Source organism: Phocoena sinus, chromosome 5 (assembly GCF_008692025.1).
Source record: "Phocoena sinus isolate mPhoSin1 chromosome 5, mPhoSin1.pri, whole genome shotgun sequence".
In the NCBI taxonomy this organism is placed as follows: Eukaryota; Metazoa; Chordata; class Mammalia; order Artiodactyla; family Phocoenidae; genus Phocoena; species Phocoena sinus.
Genome location: NC_045767.1, coordinates 101954342 through 101967668, shown reverse-complemented (window position 1 = coordinate 101967668; position 13327 = coordinate 101954342). Strand labels below are relative to the sequence as shown.

At 39.4% G+C, this 13327-nt stretch overlaps 1 protein-coding gene across 4 annotated transcripts in view; it reads right to left on the bottom strand.

The window, feature by feature from the left end:
• ARHGAP24 (Rho GTPase activating protein 24) overlaps window positions 1-13327 on the bottom strand; it is a 505735-nt gene that overhangs the window by 298266 nt on the left and 194142 nt on the right. For 2 of the 4 annotated variants that reach the window (XM_032633271.1, XM_032633272.1), the window contains exon 3: window positions 4988-4993. The exons of 1 other annotated variant lie outside the window; for it this stretch is intronic. In XM_032633271.1, the coding sequence (XP_032489162.1) occupies window positions 4988-4993 (6 nt within the window). Of the gene's footprint in view, window positions 1-4712; window positions 4731-4987; window positions 4994-13327 lie in introns of those variants that run through there. One more of the 4 variants, XM_032633275.1, reaches the window with a different exon arrangement.

The window sequence follows — 13327 nt, the reverse complement described above, 5'->3', positions numbered from 1 at the left end:
ATTTGTTGCCTCAGAGAAGTTTGATAATAGAGCATGTTCACTTCACACACTGAACTTAATAAATTTTTAGATTATAATCTAATAGTGCCTTTTTCTCTAGTAAATATTTGCTCCAATTTCTTAATCCCTTACTGACTCATTATTATTTCTTATACCACCATTTGGTGTGATAAATATGGGTACAAATTCTTTGGCACTCTTCCCATCAAGAGATGAAGTGTTTGGCTTTTCCCTTAAATATAGGTGGGCTGTATGGATGCTTTGAATCTGTGAAAAGATTGTCTATTGGGACCCACTCTGGGAGCCCTGATCCTCTATAAAAACCTACCAGGTATCCTGAGACAGCTATGCTAGAGAGCTCACACCAGGTGCTCCAATCAACAGACATGACTGAGCCCAGCTGTCTGCACCTAGGTGTCAGACATGTGAATGAAGCTGTCTTGAACCGTCCAGACCAGCCCATTCACAAATGAATACCACCAAGTGACTTTGGTTGCTGTCAATTGGGCAAAAGAATTGTTCAGCCAAACTGTCCAAATTTCTGACCCAGGAAAACATGGGATATAGTAAAATGGGTATTGTCTTAAGCTTCAGAATTCTGGGATAGTTTGCAGTGATACATAACAGAAGCATAAAGCGGTACCTGGAATTCAATGGCTATTGTAACAAAAACCTAAAATATGTAGCATTGACTTTGGCAGAAGCCAGAAGGGCTTCAAGGAGACTTCTGTTGGGGGTTGGGGGCATGAAAGACAGTGAGGAAATTGGGTGGAGAAAAGATAACCCTAGTTATACAGTGGCAGAGTATTTGGCAACACTGTACCACTGATAAGGCATAAAAAAATACATACCTAATGAACTGGTGGATTTCACTAAGATTTTCAGGCACAGTGTTGAAAGTGCCAACTGTTTTCTTTTATCTACATATGATAATGTATGGCTAGAAAAAGATAAGCTAGAAAAACTACTATAAAGAAGACTTAGAGAGAATATAAAGAAGGCAAGACCTACTAGTAAAACTGTTTTTGTAATCCCCAGTTTCTCTAGGCAACAAAAGCTCACAAAGTAAGAAATAGCCTCAGGGCAAACAGCAAATCCAGAAGACCACCAGTCAAGTAGTAAACATCTCAAAAGTGTGGTCGAAAGACCCTTCGTTGAGACCTCAGAAGGATTCAAGGGTGTGTGGTAGAGCATCTGAGAAATCTCAGGGACATGACACTCAGACCCTTTTTTCTAGTTAAGAGAGCCTCTAAGAATCTTAAGGCTTTACCTTGTAGACCATCAACTAAACAAAAAGTCTTCTAAGATGCTTAGGGCCTTGTCCGTCAGCACTCTGATTCTCCATCCAATGTATAGAAGGGCCTAGCTCAGAAAGAAATGTGGATGTAGCTTTTGTCTAATCAAATGAATTATAACATGATACACTGAAGGTCCACAACATTTTAGAAGAAATTATAGCAGCTTGGACAGACAACGAGAAGCTACAGCATAAAATGAAGTGGTACCTGTGACTTTCAACCTTCTACAGCATAAGAAGCAGGCTAGAAGGCCATTTCAAGGAGCACAGACCATTTCTCATGTCAAAGAATGAATGACGTTGGAGAGTAGAGATGTATAGATACGAGATTTGGTCTCTGGATGTAATTACAATTTTTAAAAATTAAAATGTAATGTTTTATCACTAATCATCATGGAAATGCAAATCAAAACCACAATGAGCTATCATCTCACACCTGTTAGGATAACCATTATTAACAAACAAAAAGCAAACAAACAAACAAAAACAAGTATTGGTGAGGAAGTGGAGAAATTAGAACCCTTGTGCACTTGCACTGTTGGTAAAATGGAAAATGGTATAGTCACTCTGGAAACAGTACAAAGATTTCTCAAAAATTTAAAAGAGCTACTGTATGATCCAACAACTCCAATTCTGGGTATTTATTCAAATGAATTGAAAAGAGTATCTCAAAGAGATACTTGTACTCCCATGTTTATTGCAGCATTATTTACAATAGCCAAGAGGTGGAAATAACCTAAATGTCCATCAATGGCTAAATGGATAAAGAAATATGATATATATGTACAATAGAATATTACTCAGCCTTAGGAAATAGAAAATTTATATATATGCTTCAACATGAACAAAATTTGAGGACGTTATGCTAAGTGAAATAAGCCAGTCACAGAAGGACAAGAACTGCATGATTCCACTTATATGAGGTATGTAAAGTAGTCAAACTTATAGAAGCAGAAAGTAGAATGGTGGTTGCCAGCGGCTGGGAAGAGGGGGAATCGGGGAGTTGCTGTTTAATGGGTGTAGTGTTTCAGTTACACAAGAGGAGAAAGTTCAAGAAATCTACTGTGTAATATCGTGCATAGAGTGAACAATACTATCCTGTACACTTCAAACTTTATTGAGAGTAGCTCTCATCTTATGTGTTTTTATCACAATAAAAAGTATTTAAAAAGGTAATATGTTCGAATATTACTAAGTGTGACAACCTTAAAAGATTTTATAATAATCCAGGGCCCCTATTCTAACAGAGGCCATGTTTTAATAAAAAATTAGGTCAATTTTTTTTTTGAATAAGTGGATGAGTTAAGAGTTAAATGAGCAAACAACTGGAAGATCATGGTCTAGACCTGCCTATAAAATGAGGTTTTTAAGAGCATATTTTTTAACCTTCATGGACAAGGACAGAATTGCATAATTCCACATCATTACAATTGTGAGAGAATTTATGTAAGCATGTACTGACAGACAGGAAGTTGTCTAATGGACATAATATAGATTTCCTCCCCTGTCATCCTCCTTAACATACCCCAAGTTATATCTATACAAACTGCCATTTTTTATTATCAAGACTCATTGCTTCCTATTTACCCCAACCTCTGTCTCTGTCTCTGTCTCTGTTTCTGTCTGTCTCTCTCTCTTTGCCCTTTACACACAAACACACACACAGTTGAGGGAGGTGAGAATTGGTAACAAAGTCAAGGGAAGTGAGGGGTAGTGGGCATAGCTCATCTAAGCTCTGAACCCCAATTTGTGGATCAGCATAGCTACCGAAACCTATAATTCTCTCATTTCTTGGAATGTAGCAGGCAGAGAAGGGAGAGGGATTTTTCTGGCAATGGGAGATTCATGAGCAAATACATATTATGTGTCTTTAAAATGCTTAACAGGGCTTCCCTGGTGGTGCGGTGGTTGAGAGTCCGCCTGCCGATGCAGGGGACACGGGTTCATGCCCCGGTCCGGGAAGATCCCACATGCCACGGAACGGCTAGGTCCATGAGCCATGGCCGCTGAGCCTGCGCGTCTGCAGCCTGTGCTCCTCAACAAGAGAGGCCACAACAGTGAGAGGCCTGCATAACGCAAAAAAAAAAAAAAAAGCTTAACATATTAGATAAGCATGAGATTCACTGGCTTCATTGATGAGAAGCACGAGCAATGCTACTTCTTGAGCAAGTAGTTGTTGAAGGAAAAGGTTCTCTCTATCTTGCCTCCTTTGCCCAAAGTCCAATACTGTTAAGGTAATCGATGTAGTTTTCATAGTGCCTGCTTCTGAAGGTCTATCAAGAGGAGGTGAATGTGCTATGCAAGCAAGGTTCAAAGAACCACATAAAGTGGCAGGAATATTTTTCTCTCGACTATTCAACTCCAGCCTTGAACTTTTGCAGTCCTTGAAGGCAACGTCTTGAGTTCCGTTTCTGGAGGCTAAACTGATGATTGTGCATTTTCATCGCACCTCTAACATCTCTCTTCTTGCTGGTTCCCAAAACAATGCAGTTTGGTCTGCATCGTGGCCATGTGAGAAGTCCACTAGAGCTGGAAGAGTCAGAATGGCTGCCTTTGATTTCCCTCAGCTTATTCTATAGGGTTCACAGGATGAAGCCTTGTTGCCTCTGTTTTGTAAAAATGCGTAAGTCTGAGGCAATGCAAACCACTGCTATTCCCATTCAGGTAACATACTAAGGCTTTCTGGAAATATGGTAAACTAGCATATATTTTCAAATTAGAGCACTCTTGAATTAAATGTAAAGTCACACAATATAAGTAATCAGGGATACTTTGTGGCTGTTACATTTCTGTACATTGTTGATTTTAATGTAGTGACAGTGGACCATTGATACTGGTACTTAGAGGACACTGTCGTACTCAGCTTGGTGAATGCTTCCTGAAAAAATCCTCTTTTAGGGTAGAGTGAAACATTGTGGTTAAGAGCCCAGACTTGAATCAGACAGACTGATTTTTAGGCTCTATAGCAGTTCCTGACCCTGAGCAAGTCTCTTAACTTTGCCCTCGTTTCTCATGTATAAAATGAGAATCACAGTAGTACCTATAATCTACAGGTATTTTAAGTATTAAAATATATACTCCGTATAAATTCTTTTGAACAGCACCCAACCCATAGCAAGTGCTCAATAAATCTTAGCTACAATATTTCATTTATTTTTCCCTATTCTTCTATAAGAAAGCTTTTTGTTATTGAATTGAAAGTACCATTAAGATGGAAATAAAGGCATGAATAGTAAACACATACCAACAAGGCTGATCTATAACTTCTCCCCAACTTGGAGTGTTCAATTTTCTCCATGAAGATCATGTAGGAGCTGTTACTTGTTATTTTGCATATGGGATCTGAACACACAGATTTTTAAAAAATTATTACATATAGGTTTCATACATATAAATTCCTTGGCCTTGTTCCTACCTTCCTAGAAAAGGTGGGCACTGTCTGGGGTAAGCTTGTCATTTCCAGATGCATTCAGAGAGCTCAGTGAAGCTGCTATCTCCTACTGACCAGCCATGTCTGGCTCCAATGTTCCAAACAGGAAAAAGGCCTGGGAGGGAAGTGGAGCGCTGAATGTCACATGAGTTAACGAAGGCTTTCTTGCACTTACATCATATTTAATTGTATCAAGTGTTGTTCATTATGTGGTTGGGTTTGTGGTACTTCCTGGAGGGAGGAACATGGAAGAAACTTACCAGCATCTGAAACAAAACCAGAAATCTCTGTTCAGTGGGAAACTCAAATTAGACTTGAGTCATAGGATTGTCAAGTTGCTCAGGCTGCTTAGAGCACAATACACATACTCGCATCCCATCTCACTGTCTAATACAAAAGGGGAAAGACACTCTCAGAAAGCAAGATTTGGGAAGAGTTAGGACATCATCTTAGTTTCAAGTCTTAAAATTATCATGGAAGTTCTTCTACATATTTGAAGGCTGTCTGTTGAGTTTAGAGAAAATTCTACAGCAAGTCTTACATAAAAGTTCTGGTGTATTCATGCAAGACACACTCCTGGATGCCAGCACCATCCTTTAAACAAGATGTGCTCTGAAAGTCCTCCCTAGAGTATTTATGCTTCACTTTATCTTTAGGAAAGCATCAGGAAAATATAAAGAGGAATGCTTATCACTGAGATTTTTTTCATGGCTGTTAGAGGAGACTGTTAAACTGTGGGGAGCTTATGAGACTCAAGATATACATCCTAACTCATGATATATGCAGTGGTATAGCCATCCAAACAATGAGGAAGAGAGAGCTATCCATGCACATGGGTTCAGAATCCTTCAATTTTATTTCACCCCTGCCACGTGACTACCTGTGTGACTCTGAGTTGGTCACTTAACCCCTCTGAATCTCAATTTACTTTGAAACATGTCAAAACAGCACTTATCTCACAAATTTCAAATACTGTGCAAGTACATACTAGGAGTAGGATGCTATGTGTTGGGATGAAGAAGCCATACTCCCTATCCCCAGGAACTTACAGTCTAGGACCATCAAAAGTTGAATGAGAGAAGATACATGAGACTTCTTTGGTACATTTTTGGCTCTCAGTATTAATTCGTTTCAATTTAGTGATAAAATTCCAAATCTGTAGTTTACTTTGGCAGTATGGTATTCAATTAAATGTTGACTATGCATTGGGTGGTAGGTAGGGCTTTTAAAAAATCATTTTTAACTGCCTTTCAGTTTCAGCTAATTAGTGTTGGGTCATGGATAGGCATGGAGGAAAAAAAGGAGCATCCACAGGGAAGGACAGAAAGGGAAACTATTGGATGTCAGTAGTTTCTTGTCAATGGGACTGTTTAAACAGAGGCCAGACAGTCATCTGGTACTGCTCATGTCAACGAGATTCATAGTGTTGGAGATCAACGTGCCTGGATGTTATAAGTGTTGATGATGCACTTTTCCTGAGCTACCTCATTTGGGCCACTAGAAGGACTCTTTCATCTCCTTGGAGGGGAGTAGAATCAGAGAGAGAAAACTTCACATGAGTAGCAAAGTTTAAAAGCTTCAGGCCAGGAATATGACAGAAAGTTCAATTAGGCAGAATCAATATATTTCCTCTTATCTACTCCCTATTTCCACTTTCAGCTAGATTAAAAAGAATAGAAACTTGGACCTGTAATGGGAGAAAAGAACCGAAGGAAAAACAAGAGAGATAGATAATGGTAAGACTCTCAGAGAAAGGACCCTGTGTCCTGACATCCTTGAGCTTAGGCTCAAGGTCAGTTTGTCTGGAAAGCAAGTGGTAGGGTTTCTCACCCCATCCCAGCATAGTGCAGTGTCTGCAGAGGGTGGTATTCAGGGAGCACGGAGCAACATGTTCTTCACATGTCTCAAAGGAAGGCACTTGAATTAGCTAAGAGTGAAGAGGGTTTGAAATGTGGGTGAGAAAGATAGAAAATTCATGGACTGAGGACCAGAGACCAGGAAGACACAGGACATTATCACAGCAGATACAAGTATGCAGAGGTGATTTCTCTGAAGAAATGATTTCCATTGCGGTGGATGCCAACAGGGTCTGGGCACCTCTCTAGATGCTACAGTGCCATGTACGTGAAAATCCTGTCTCGATTGTAAATCTAAAAACAGCTAAGAATTGTGTGATTCATGCTTTGACTATGAGTCAAAATAGGAACTTGAAATTTAGATTAATACGAATTATATAAAAATGTAGTTACATTTTATTTAACACTGCATTTGTAGTCTGAGAAATTGATACTACCCAATTTCACAGTCCTTTGCAACCCAGAGTATCTACAGTTACAGACTAACTAAGCCTAAGCTCTCAGGTATTAATTGTACTCCTCCAACTGCCTTTATTATTTGCCTTTTGCTTTAATGTTTTGTTTGTGCTTTTTATTATATGACTCTTTTAAATTCTTTTTGTAACTATTACCAATAAAAACAAATTTGGGCACTGGACCTAGATCTCTTGCTGATTATGCTGAACTCTGATACTGCTTTTCACGTGAAAATAACACCTTCAAAATAATTTAGTGAAAAATAGCCTACAAAATTGAAAAATAATACATAAAACCAACACATGGTTGTCTCATGTTTGTTTTCCTGACAGTTGATAAAATGTGTCTCCCTGACTTAAACAGACTACGTGTACCCGTGGCATCACTTGTTGGCTAGTGAACCTGGGCTTTATTCCTTTTGAGGGATCTCTATTGAAATGAGAAGATCAAAGGGATTTTACCCTTGAAATGTTATCAGAGGACTCACAACAGTTCATGGTTAAAAACTCACTTCACCAACAGCAGCAGCAGGAATGCATACATCCTTAACGGCCTGCCAGGACCAAAGGCTAGCTGGAAATATATTCTGAATGTGAAATAGGCTAATTAAGCCCATTGTTCCCTGGCTGTCACCCCAAGGAACAGCAGGGAGGTATAGGCTGCGTGCCTAACTAGGTTGAATGGCAAACTTGAATCCCCTCGGCCCCACAAGTGTGCATATAAAACATGGATTATCTGCCAAGGTCAGGGGTACAAGATAAATCTCTGTGTATAAACATAAAAATGGGGGATTAAAAGCTCATTAAGATATTGTGAGGAGGATAAAGAGAAAAGACCAGAGCAGAAGGAAAAGCAATGACCAACACATGTGTCTTTTGCTAATGCCCTTTATTTAATCAAAGCTCTGGATTCAGAGGTTATCCATGCTGCTCAGCAGCAAAATTGCTTGGTGTAAAAAGCCTGCACAAAGTCACCATTTCCCCACAGCGTGAGTGCTCTGCTATGCCCTAGGAAGGGTCCTTCCCCCTGTGTGGCTGAGCCTCCCTTCTTTGAGGCCCCAGGAGGCAGAGGTTCTGTTTGCTTCTTTCACGTGCTGCCCTTTCTCAGAGTGCTGGCACCTGTGCCATTTCAGGACTCTGGGATAGGAAATATGGGAATCCTTCCCTTAACATGCTATTATACTTCAAAACAACGACTTCAGCTGACAGAATTAAAGGGCAGTACATTTAGGGAACAAGATGGCATCGCTATGTTTGCTTTGGTAAGACTTTCACAGATGAATAGGCGAGCTTGGCCCCCTCCGGCACGACGCTGTCTGGTCTTCCCCATAACCCTGCCCCTCACTCTCGCCAACTCCAGACCTAGGATATGCACTGCCCATGCCAACAGTGGATCCTTGGGAGCCAAAATTTCACCACCTAACCACCAGCTAACAGTAGGAAAACTAAGGCAAACGCTTAGGTTTCTTGACTCCTCGTCCAGTGCTCTTTTTCCACTTTCCTGGAGTTCTAACTTTCCACTCACCCAACACTCTTAACTTTGCCCGTGACCCCCCAGGTCCCAATTGAACTGCAGATGTAAACACGAATCTGGGGGAGCTGGCTTAACAGCGGTTGCTGAATTCTAATGAAAAAATCAGTCCCCCATTTAGAGGATTTTGCAAGATGATCTCTCAGGGTTCCGGGAATATGAAAGGCAGGAGAAAAGCAAAATGTCAGCACTAATTTGATACGGCTTTTTGTTGAATGCAGAAGTGTTCATTAAAACCTTAAACAGGTGGCAGGTTTGGCAGCTCACTGTGTGCATGCTCTGGACAGATTTATTATGCCTTTCATTTAAAAATGTTTATGCAAAAACAGACTCGGTGAGATAAATGATCTTGTTCACAAGAGCATTCTGTTCAAGGCTGCTATGATAACTGCCATATCAATCAAATTATACAATGAAAACTTACGATCAATTTTATAATCATCATCAATTATTTGTAACTTAGGAAACTCTTCATTACTTCTCCATTTTAATTTTGCAGTCTTCCAGGCAGCTTTTACCTAACAGTGAGAGACAGGGCCACAAAATGGGGACTCTATGCAGGATATCACCCCAGTTGCTGAGGTTCAGAGTGGGAGTCAGATATGCATTTCAAAGCAAACATAATTCCATGTGAATAGTATTGGTTAACTATCCTGTGTAATGACTGAAGGTAGAAAGGAACATGTAAACATTAGGGGCATGTTCAAACATTAAGGCAGCTTTGCCTCATCAAATGAGGTGAGCCACAGGCCAAGTGAAGCTCAACATAATATCAAGTGAGGCAAAGTACACACTTCAGAGTCACTAGCGAGTCCTTAAATAATTGCAATTCCCCCTTAGCCTCACTGTCATCACCTTTCCAGGAGCTGGTAGTTTCTACTGGTGGCTTCTGCCATTTACGGAAGGTTGGTCTCATCAACTTTAAATCTTACAGGAAATTTTCTGCTAGAAGGATATCCAGAAATGATTCCCCACAAACCAGACTTTCACAGAACTTTCCAGATTCTTTTGGCCAGTGCAGTGTCTGGAATTTCACACGCATTGACCAATGCAACATACTGTCAGCTACTTTCTAGTCATCTTGATCTGCTAATGTCACTTCTCACAACCGCAGGATACATGCCAATTCTCTCTATAAACACACTTTCCTATTATGACACTTTCATTGTCATAAAAGATGCATCAGTTTGCATAATATTGGCTCTGCAGGATATATGCCTATTAACACTGTGAACCTTGAACTAATTATTAACATTTCAAGACTCTTGAATTAACCTGAAGGATCTGCCTTGACGTAGGCTTTTCCTATAGAAAACATTCAGAGAGGACTAGGAAGTGGGGGGGAGGGTGTGATACAATTTGCATTTCTTATTTGAATTTTTGACTCACTTCCATTAGGAAAGCCCTGATTATATTCACTGTTTTAGCTGAGTATCTCAGGGACGGGTGCATCTTGGTTTTTCAGCTGGCTTCTAAGATACAATTGCATCTTTTGGTCTTCACTCCTGCCAAGGAAGGAGGCTTTACCAAGCCTTACTTTCTTTTTTCTCACCAGAAGTGCTCTTTCTTCCTCTATTGCAAACCATATCACGTTATCTTCTTTTCAAAACACTGCTCAAGAATAACCTCCATGCAGATTTTTCAGCCTTAACTCTCTGATTGCAAATTGTTACAGCTCCCCTCTTAGCACTTGTGAATAGGTCTGTACAACTAATTGGCTAGATGCTGATTTATTTGTGGCTATTTTTGGCTTATTTTTGTCCCCATCATCTATTAGGAATTCTCAAAGAGTAACAAAAAGCCTACGTCAAGGCAGATCCTTCAGGTTAATTCAAGAGTCTTGAAATGTTAATAATTAGTTCAAGGTTCACAGTGTTAATAGGCATATATCCTGCAGAGCCAATATTATGCAAACTGATGCATCTTTTATGACAATGAAAGGTGTCATTAGCTCATCAGTTTTCACTATTAGGCTGTCAGAAGAATTTCAGAAAAACTGAGTTCAAATCCCTGCCATCTCTGCACTTACTAGCTTTGTGATTTCAAGTCACATATGGTCGTGGATGAGGTACAGCTTTTTAATCTACAGAATTTGCAAAATAACATTTGCTATGGCCACTTTTAAAGGGAGGTTGACTTACATAAGGTATATATGCATTTATTTAGTAAAGTATAAAGGAAAATATAATATTGTTACAACCACATACCGAAGAGATTTTGCTTACTCTGGGATAGGTGATAAAATGGCACAATTGACATAATAGTCTTAAAAGGATGAGTACACCTTTGACAGTGGATGATAAATAATCTTAGTTTAATATTGAGAGAGGTCATTCAGCAAGATGAGTTGAATTTGCCTGCTTAATCCCTTATAATTAGTCTGGTGATAACAGAAATAAAACCTGCTACTTCTGCTAGAGCAGTGGTTCTTAAAGCATGACCACTGTTCCTGCAGCACCAACAGCATCTAGGAACCGTATTAGAAATGCAAATTATCAGGTTCTACCCGAGACCTACTGAATCCTGTTTCCAGCAGATGAATGCTAAAGATGAGAACCACTGTCCCAATCTGTAGACTGGGGTTTTACTTCAGATGCTGCTAAATTATTGGGTAAACTTGGAGGCCAGGCTATGACAGGACCTCATGAGATTCTGTGCAATAACATCAACTCACTTTTTCAGATTTTCAATCAATGCAGATTTCTTGCGCTATTATTTCCATTCAATATAAGCTGTGAAACAAAATGTGACTTTGTCAACCTCCATAAGTCTTTTTTGTACAAGTAAATTCACATGTTTTTTAAAAAGAGCATGGCCAGATCAGGGAACCAGATTTAAAGGTCCTAAAAGTATGGCTCCTGCAGTTACAAGGGAAAAGTCTCTGACTTTAGGTGACTAAGTGCACGAGTCCAAGTTTAGCCATCAACGGTAGAGTAACTCAAGACACTGCTTAGATTCCCCTGCTTGTAAAGTGAAACGGTTGTAATAAAATATTCTCTAAGCACTTTTCCAGCTCTCCCTGTTTGAACTGAAGCCTTCTTTCTAATTTCTTTCTCTTTCACTCACATCCTGAAAATTGCACTCAGGATAGAACAGAAGGCATAAAAGAAAGGCCAGAGAGAGAAACACTGAGAAGTTTCATTTCCCACACCATGAAGTAATTGAAATAAAATCATAAAAAGTAATTAAAATTCAGCTGTGAAATAAATGTGAAACAGTACCAAATTTTAAGAATTATACGATAAATTATGTCTGTCCTTTAAAAGGAAGCTGCACATAGGTGAGTGCAGATGCCTTGCAGGCTTTCTGTATCCTTATAAAGGGGGAGGAAGAACTGTCCCAAATAAGGACAGTACAAGTGCAGGTGTACAGCAGAGAATCTTCCAATCCAGGTCACCAAAGGGAGGAACAACTTAAACAAAAGGAAGGGCAGAGGTCAACACAGCTGCTACAGACTGAACATGTTTCGTGTACAAGCGCATCTTTATCTTATTAAAGGAAAATATCTTCTCCAGCTTCCACTATCAAAAACACACTACAGGCCATTGGCAAGCTTTGCAAAGGTGAAACTCACACTCCTCTGAGTCCAGAAAGGAGAAATGAACTAAATGTCTACAAAAAAATCCAGTGCCTTAGAGAAAAGGTGACATAAATTCAAAGTATTATTAAAATAGCATGCTATTACACCATTATGGCTGCAGAACATCAAACTATCAGACATGAAGAAAATAAGCACTCAGTAGGGGAGATATTTAATTACACAAAGAGACACAGCTGTCCTCTGAATGCTCAAATTCAGTATTTTCCATTTCCACTTTCCAAGTGTCTTTTAAATAAAGTTTTCCACCAATCCTCATCCTGATTGAGACTCAGCAGCAAATGCTTCCTTGTCATGGAGAAATCCACACAGCCAGCTACTTCCTGGAATTCTTTGCATTTGTTCAGTGATATATGCAGCACATTCTGCCTTTCAGTAGAGGCCCCAGCAGGTATTCATTTTTACAGGCAATGCTAGTCTTCAAATAATTTCCCAACCTCAGAAGTCAGCATCAGAAAAGTTTTACAGAAAGGTCTACCTTCAACCACATAAACGTACTACAGCATGGAAAAAGTGTTTTCCGGAAGAAAAAGAAGTGTCTTCTTAACAGAAATAGATGCCCTGTACTCACAGATCCACCATAAAAGGCTGTAGCAAAACCTCTGTTTATATATAGCTCCCAGCTTCCTCATCCACAAGCTTTGTTGGATCATTTCTATTCATTCACATAGTCATTAGCTTACTCATATTTTCATTTGACAAATATTTATATCACTGCCTACTTGGAGCCAAGTTATTGGAATACAGAAATGTAGTATCATTTTTGATTTCTTGGAAAGAAAGAAAGAAGCAAATATAATATGATAATTTTTATAATGGATCTGTGGACAAAATACAGAGGGAATACAGAAAACAGACCATTTAATTTTGCTGAGAGGGGCAGAAAGGCTTAGGGAAAGCAAAGCTTAGAAAGACAGGTAGGATGATTCAAGGAAAGGGTAGTCTAGTCAGAGGGAATGTCAGTGCAAAGGCAGTAAGATAGAAAAGAAAAATGTATTCCCCAAACTAAAAGGAGTTCAGTATTGATGAAGCAAAAATATAAAGTGACATCTGAGATGTCCGAGGCAAGGAACAAATAATGAAGGGCTCTGTATGTCATGCAAAGAAATTTAGATTTTATTTTGTAGGACAGTTGTTCTTAACTGGGTATGTCCTAGAGA